Source organism: Chrysochloris asiatica, unplaced genomic scaffold (assembly GCF_000296735.1).
Source record: "Chrysochloris asiatica unplaced genomic scaffold, ChrAsi1.0 scaffold00517, whole genome shotgun sequence".
Classification (NCBI taxonomy): domain Eukaryota; kingdom Metazoa; phylum Chordata; class Mammalia; order Afrosoricida; family Chrysochloridae; genus Chrysochloris; species Chrysochloris asiatica.
Window position 1 is genome coordinate 199,313 of NW_006409035.1, and position 8,584 is coordinate 207,896.

General features: G+C 38.7%; 1 protein-coding gene across 1 annotated transcript in view; it reads right to left on the reverse strand.

Moving 5' to 3' along the window:
- Positions 1–527: 527 nt before the first annotated feature.
- Positions 528–8,584, reverse strand: part of LOC102826744 (olfactory receptor 7A5-like) — a 12,433-nt gene continuing 4,376 nt past the window's right edge. Inside the window, exons 2-3 of the mRNA XM_006877494.1 lie at positions 8,057–8,082; positions 528–640 (exon numbers count right to left, since the gene is read on the reverse strand). Of these exons, the coding sequence (XP_006877556.1) occupies positions 528–640; positions 8,057–8,082 (139 nt within the window). The remainder of the gene's footprint in view (positions 641–8,056; positions 8,083–8,584) is intronic.

Consider the following 8,584-nt stretch of genomic DNA (forward strand, 5'->3'; position numbering starts at 1 on the left):
TGTGGGCTTTTCTCCCACGAGCTTAACTCCATTCACGTCATCATGGTCAACTCTACTATGAGGAGGCATCTCTTCTCCAGTTGCATTTGAGTGCCTTCCAACCTGAGGGGCTCATTTTCCAGCCCTGTATCTGACAGTTTCTCTGCTATTCATAAGGTTTTCAGTGACTAAAAATTCGGCAGTAGTTCATCACTCTTTCTTTCTAGTCTTTCTTTGTCTGAAAGCTCATCTGAAATCTGTCCACCATGGGTGACCCTGCTGGTTATTTAAAATATCGGTGGCATAGCCCTCAGAATCACAGCAACTCAAGCCACCACAGCATGACAGACAGACAAGTGGTGGCCGATTGGTTTTATGTCAAAACTGTCACTTTAAATTTTGATATCAATCCTGATACAATCAAGATGTTCTCTCCCAAGATCGTGGCTCCGGGTACAGCTGAGCATCTTGAATCAGAAAACAATGGATTTCTTGATTCTCCTACAAATTCCCCCAGCTGCAAGCCCTCCAATCCTCCATATATTCCTTTATATGTGTTTCAGAGTTCCAGAGCCTGGAACCATCTCCTGAGCCTGCTTGGCCTGGCATTCCATGTTGTTACTGACAGAACTCCTCACTGCACGTCTACCAGATCCATCATCTTGATTAGAAGCCATATATTAGAGCCCTTAAATTTGTCCCTAGTTTTTCATTGATAATCTTTGTAGTTCTGGGATTTACATTCATATCTTTAATCCATATTGAGCTAGTTTTCATATGTAGTTTGAGGTATAGGTCTTGTTTCATTCTTTTACAAAATCGATTTGCCAGCACCGTTTATTGAATATATAATCTCTTCCCCATTTAACGTATTTTGTCTCTTTGTCAAAGATCAGTTGGCTGTATTTGGATGGATTTACTTCGGGGTTCTCAATTCTGTTCCATTGATCGATGTGTCTTTCATTGTACCAATGCCAGTCTCTTTTTGATCACTGTGGCCCAGTAGTAAGTTCTGAAGTCAGTAAGAGGCTCCACATTTAGCTCTTTTTCTTATGCAGTGCTTTGCTTATCTGGGGCCTGTTTCCCTTCCAAATAAAGTCCATGATTGTTTTTCCCATCTTCAAAGAATGTTGTTGGAATCTGGATTGGGATTGTGCTGTATCTTTAGATTGCTTTCCATAGTACTGACATTTCACAATGCTATGTCTTCCTATCCATGAGCATGATACATCCTTCCATTTTTGTAAATCTCTTTTGGTTTCATGTAGTGGCATTTTGTAGTATTCATTATATGGGTCTTTTGTTTCTTTGGTTAGATTTCCTTCATACTTTGAGTGGCAATTATAAATAGTATTGTTTTCCTTATTTCCTCTTCAGAGCTTTCTTTAATAGTATATAGGATTCCAATTGATTTTGTATATTGATCTTGTACTCTGCCATTTTGCTGAGTTTTCCAATGATTTCCAGTGTTTTTTCTGCTGAGTCTTTGGGATTTTTTAAGTAAAGGAGCATATCATATACAAATAGGGTTTTACTTCTTTGTTGCCAATATTTTGTTTTTGTTTTGTTAAGTGCTGTCGAGTCGGTTTCGACCCATAGCAACCCTGAACAGGGTTTCCGAGGCTGTAAATCTTTACGGGAGCAGATCGCCTCATCTTTCTCCCGTGGAGCAGCTGATAGTTTCGAACTGCGGACCTTGCGGTTCGCAGCCCGATTCGTAACCACTATGCTACCATTTAATTTGCTTTTCTTGCCTCACAGCTCTGGCCAAGATTTCCAACACAATATTGAATAGGAGTGGTGATAAAGAGCATCCTTGTCTGGTTCCTGTTCACAAAGGGAATGCTTTCAGCTTTTCCCCACTGAGAGTGATGTTGGCCTTTGGTTTTGTATATATGCTCTTAATTATGTGGAAAAATTTTCCTTCAATTTCTGCTTTGTTTTGTGTTTTTTTTTTTTTATCAGGAATGGGTGCTGTATTATGTCAAATGCCTTTTCTGAGTAAATCTATTTAATCATGTGGTTTTCTCATTTTTCAAATTTATGTCATGAATTATGTTGATTATTTTTCAAATATTGAACCATCCTTGCATCCCTGATATGAATCCCACTTGGTCATGATGTATTATTTTTTTGATATGTCATTGAATTCTATTGGCTAGGATTTTGTTGAGAATTTTAACATCTCTGATCATGAGGGATTTTGGACTACAATTTTCTTTTTTAGTCATGTCCTCCCTGATTTTGGTATGAGGGTTATACTTGCTTTGTAAAATATATTAGGAAGTTTTCCCCTCTTTTCTATATTCTGGAATAGTTTGAATAGATTAGGTGTCAGCTCTGCTCTGAATGTCTGGTACAACTCACCGCTAAAGCTATCTGGCCCTGGACTTTTTTTGGTTAGGAGTTTATTGATGACCTGATGTATTTCTTCCTTTGTTATAGGTTTGCATAGGTTTTCTACTTTACTCTGTGTGAGTTTAAGTTGTTCGTATTTTTCTAAAACTGCATTCATTTCCTCCAGATTTTCAAATATATTGGAGTACCGTTCTTCATAGCAATCTGTTATTATCATTTTATTTCCATTGGCTCTGTTGCAGTGTCTCCCATGTGGTTTCTTAAGCATGTCATGTGTGTCTTCTCCCACTTTTCTTTGTTTAGATTTGACAGAGGTGTTGTCAATTTTGTTAATATTTTGGTAAAACCAGTTTCTTGTTGATTTTTTTCTATTGTTTTCTATCTCATTTATTTCTGCTCTAATCTTTATTATTTCTTTTTTTCTGCTTGATGTAGCTTTACTTCGCTGTTCTTATTTTAATTGTTGGAGATGTTGTATTACTGTGTTGATATTGGTTCTCTCTTCTTTTAGTATGTAAGCATTTATTACAATAAATAGTCCTCTCAGCACTCCTTTTGCTATGTCCCAAAAGTTTTGGTATGTTGTGCTTTCATCCTCATTTGTTTCTAGAAATTTACTAATTTCACTTTTTATTTGTTCTACTACCCAAGAATCCTAGTGTGGTGCTGTGGGTTAATGAGCTGGACTGCAATGTCAAGTTGAACTGCAAGGTCAGTGGTTCAAGCTCACCACTGCTCCTTGGAAATACTATACTGGGTCGCTATGGGTCAGAACCGACTCGATGACACTGAACAACAACAACAACACTACCAGTAGCTTTTAAGCAGAGAAGTATTCAGTTTTCATGTATATGGTATAGTTTCATTGATCTTATTATTATTGATTTCTAATTTTATAGCATTGTTGTCTGAACATATGCTTTGTAATATTTTGATGTTTAAATGTATGGAGATTTGCTTTGTGGCCTAACACATGGTCAGTTCTGGGGAATGTTCTATGTATACTGGGAAAGAATGTGCATTGTGCTGCTGTTGGGTTGAATGGTTTGTACAGATCTATCAGGTCAAGTAGGTTGATTGTGTTCAGTTCCTGTGTCTCTGCTGAGCATCTTGCTAGTTGTTCTGTCCTTTTGACAGGTGGTGTATTAAAAACTCCCACCATTATTGTAGAGGTGCCTCTTTCTTCAATTGGATTAGGGTTTGCTTTATGTAATTTGGACCATTTCGTTGGTAACATAGGTATTTGATGGCTATGTCCTTTTGTTCATTTGATCCTTTAACCATGAGATAATAACCTTCTTTGTCTCTCTCTCTCTCTCTCTTTTTTTTTTTTCTTAAATGTTTTATTGTGAATTATGTGATAGTTTACATTGGAGAACATTCATTCTATCGTATGTCACCTCATTGCCATGGTTATATTCCCCTCCATGCATCATCAACCAACCAAAGGGTATATCCTGCAATCCTTTCCCCATACCTCCCAGGTCTTCAGTACACAGCCTCTCTCCCTCTCTGGATCTAAAGTCTTCAGCTGCTCCATCGCTCCACGTCATCATCTCTGCCTCCACCTCAGGCATCACTGCTTCTCTGGGTAGGATCCCGCTCTCGGCTCTTCTCTGTTGATGGTCCTAGGGACCTCTGCTCCTAGACTGGAAAGTTAGTCACTCCCTTCTTGCTTTACGTTTCCAACCCTCACAATCAGTCCTGATAACAATTATTCACAACTGTATCACAAGAGACCTATCTGTATTTCATTTAATCAGCCCTGCCTAGACAGATTGGATACTACTCAGTGGAGAGTCTACCTTCCACAAACTTTTAAAAGCCCCCTTGTATGCCTTTTACATTTTCAAGGCTTGCAAATCTATTCTAGTTTATTCACTTACAATATCCTATTACTTTTTACTAATAAACTGGATACAGATAAATTTCAAATCCTTGTCCTGGTCAGAGTTATTTAGGAGTAAAAATATCCTCTTGAAGTAGAAGGATACGTTTTTAGCTTTCCTTGAGGCTTGTGATATCTCCTGTACAGGATTACATTGTAAAAGAGTTATTTTCCTTTTCATTGACTACTTCCTGAGTGTATAGATATAAAATTGATTCTGGGTTACAAGGGAAAAAAAAAAAAGCAATTTAAAATATTTCTTATCAAAGTCTATCGAGTCTGACCATGAGTAGAACATCCTTGGTTTTGAGTCAATTCTTAATGTAAATTTTGTTCAAACAAACAGTGTTCAGGCATGCCTTAATGATACTGCTGCTGTCATTTCATGAATGTTTGGGATTCCCAGTGCATGGGAAAGTTATGCAGACACTAGACTGAAGCATAAAGGGAGTGCTTCAAACATTGTGAAAATGACCAAAACAGATACAGAGACACAGGCACTGAACGAGCACATGCTGCTGGAAAAATGAGGCCAGTATGACTTGCTTGGTTCAGGGTTGTCACAAATGTCCAATTTGTTAAAATACAAGTAAATTAAACTAAATAGTATTTGTGAAGTGCAGTAAAATGAGAAGGGCTGTACCAAACACAAACTTTAAGTCAGTCACAGAAAGTATATATAATGTCATGGTGCTTACAAACTGTGAGTAACTTAGCTACTAGTGAACCTGAGGCATAGGCAGAAAGGATCATTCTGAGTGGCTCTGAAGTCAGAGAGCTGGGCTACTGAATGGCAGCCCCCCTGCAGCAAAGACAGCCTCAGAGGTGCAGGGAAGCAGCCTGGCCAAGAACAGAGAGTAGTCTCAGACTTGACAGCTGGTCTCAATTTCCAAGGCCTAGATGATTAACCTTGTGGTTGTTTGAAACAGATAAAGGCATAAATGAAATCCATACCTATAATCCACCATTTTCAAATTCTTTAAGGAGTATTCTTCAGACAATATTACAAATAGTATCAAACTGACCCTGTTTATACATAAAACCCACAAAAACTGGACTCTGTGTACAGCGGAAACCTGTCAGAGAAGGAAAATTCAAATATTTTTCACTAACAGAGTGACAAACAAGAAGTAAGACAGTGCTGTCAAAGGCAGAAAACTTGTGAGACCTGGAAAAACAAAGCAATCCCCTCAAGTCTTGATGCTCCCAGGTTTCAGTGTATTTCAACTGCCTTCTCTTCTGAAAGAGAGTCCACATGGTGCAACGGGTTAATGTTAACCACAGCGTCGGCAGTTCATTCCCACCAGCCACTCCATCGGAGAAAGGTGAGGCTGTCTGCTCTTATAAAGAGTGTAATTGTTATTGGTAGTGACCTATGTTCAATGGCACTAATCACTGTCCAGTCCTGTATCATTATCACAACTATTGTTTGAGCCCACTGTTGTGGCCAGTGTTTCAATCCATCTTGTTGGGAATCTTCTTTTTCAATGACCCTCTACTCTGCCAAGCATGATGTCCTTTTATAGTGACTAGTCCCTCCTGACAACATGCCCAAAGTATGAAAGACAAAAATCTCACCATCCTAGTTTCTAAAGAGCACTCTGGCTGTCCTTCTTCTAAGGCAGATTTGCTTGTCCTTCTGGTAGTCCATGGTACTTTAAAATTCTTAGTCAACACCATAATTCAAAAATGCACCAATTCTTCAGTGGTCCTTCTGATTCATTGTACAATTTTCACATGCGTATGAGAAGGCTGAAAATACCCTGACTTGGAGCAGGTGTACCTAAGTCCTTCAAGTGACCTCTTTAAAATGTAATAAAGCAATTTGTCCAATGCAATGCATTATTTGAGTTCTTGACTACTGCTTCCATGAGTGCTGATTGTGCATTCAAGTAAAATTAAGTCCTTGACAATTTCAATCTTTTCTCCACTTATCATGATGTTGTTTATAGGTTCACTGGTGAGGATTTTTGTTTTCTTACCATTGAGGTACAACCCATATTGAAGGCTGTAGTCTTTTATCTTCATCAGTAAGTATTTTAAGTCCTCTTCCCTTCCAGTAAGCAAGGTTATATCATCTGCATATCACAGGTTGTTTATAAGTCTTCCTCAGATACTGATGCTGTGTTTTCCTTCACATATTTTAACTTCTTGGATTATGTACTCATACAGATTGAATAAGTATGGTTAAAGAATATAGCCCAGGTGTGCACTTTTCCTGATTTTAAACTATTCTTTATCCCCTTGGAGTTAGTCTATGTACAGATTCCTTATGAGCACAGTTAAGTGTTCTGTGATACCAATTCTTTGTTATGTTATATCCATAGTTTGTTGTGATCCACACAGTCATATACATTTACATAATCTATAACGCACAAATATACATTTTTCTTGTATCCTTTCCTTTCATTCAAGATCGTTTTGAATGAAATTATATCCCTCATGCCACATCCTCTTCTGACTCTAACTTGAATTTCTGTCAGCTCCTTGTCATGTACTGCTAGAACTGTTTTTTCAACTATCTTCAGGAAAATTTTACTTTCATGTGGTATCAATGATATTGTTTGATGATTTCCACATTATATTCTGTTAGGTTGCCTTTCTTTGGGATGGGCACATAGATCTTTTCTAATCAGTTGGCCAGGCAGCTGTTTTCCAAGTTTCCTAAAATAGACAAGCGAATGTGCTGCATCTGTTGGTTGAAATATTTCAATCTGTATTCCACCGATTCCTGAAACCTTGTTTTTTGCCAATGCCTTCAGCACAGCATTGGACTTCTAACACTGACTCTCTGTGTTATTATTTTTTTCATGAAAAGTACATGCTTACATAGGGATCTTTAGCAGGATATATAGTAAAACACTTCCTTCAGTACCACTCTTTCTTGTTTATATACTATCTCTTGAAATGTTTGGTACAATCACTCTGTGTATTCCTTCCACCTTCTTTTTGTGTTTTCTGTTATTCAATATTTTGCCCATGGAACCCTTCAATATTTCAAGTTGAGACTTGAGTGTTTTTTTTCAGTTCTTTCAGTTTGAGAAATGTAAAGTGTGTTCTTCCCTTTTGATTTTCTAACTTCAGGTCTTTGCATATTTCATTATAATAGTTGAATTTATCTTTTCATGCTAACCTTTGAAATTTTCTGTTCAGTTCTTTTACTGCCTCATTTCTTCCACTCACCTTAACTTCTCTATGTTCAAGAGCAAGTTTCGGAGTTTCCTCTGGCATCCATTTTGGTCTTTTTCTTTCTTCCCTGTTTTTTTGGGGGAAGTGGGGTCCAAGAACTATGTTAATAACTAATATTTATTATGTATGTACTCTGAGAAAATGAAGGCATATAGAAGCCCAGGAACTTTTTGAAGATCACATCACTATTGTCTCTTATTGTTGGTAAAATGCCCTGAGACATAATGGTTTACAACTGCAATTTCTTATGATATTACAGAGTTCTGTGGGTTGACTGAACTCTTCTGGGCAGTCCTCACCTCTCATTTCTTAGCTTGTTGCAGTCAAATGGCAACTTGGGATGAAGTCACCTGAAGGCTCAAGTGGGCTAGATCAAAGATCTTTTTCATTCATATATCTGATGCCTTTATGTTCTCTGGTCTTTATTCTGTCTTTTAGAGTTTTGCCTTGGGATTTTCACACGATAGTGGATTCAGTGTATCACATTTATTAAATGGTGTCTAGCTTCCAGACCTGGTGGAGATGTTAAATGAAACACAGACCACGGAGCGGTGGGGTGAGAGGTGTCTGGAGACCAGGTCGAAGGGGAGACACTGTCTAGCGGGAAGAGACTGCAGGGGCCGGCCAGGCTGTCCTACTTACCCTGGACGCCAGAGCGCCGTCTTAGCCTAACCTTTGGCTTGTGGCTTTGAGGCGGCGTCGACCAACTTAGAGACCCACAAGCGCAGCCCAAAGCGTCTCACTACAACCCAGTCACCTCTGCTGCACTTCCACCTCTTGATTGACATCCAAGGATGGAAATCCTGCCTTTGAGCCAGATTTAAGGGTCCAAGCACAAGGAGATTTCTATTTAACAGCAACCACGCAACTGCCTCTCGTCTGTCTGTCGTGCTGTGGTGGTTTGAATTGCTGTGATTCTGAGGGCTATGCCACCCATGGTGGGGTTTCAGATGAACTTTCAAACAAAGACAGACTAGGAAGAAAGAGTGACAAACTACTTCTGAATCACTAGTCACTGAAAACTCTATGAAAAGCCGAGAAATACTGTCAGATACAGGACCGGAAGGTGGGAAGGCACTCAGAATGCGACTGGGGATAAAAATGCCTCCTCAAAGTAGAGTTGACCAAGATGACCATGATGATGTGAATAGAGTTAAGCTCGGGGGAGAA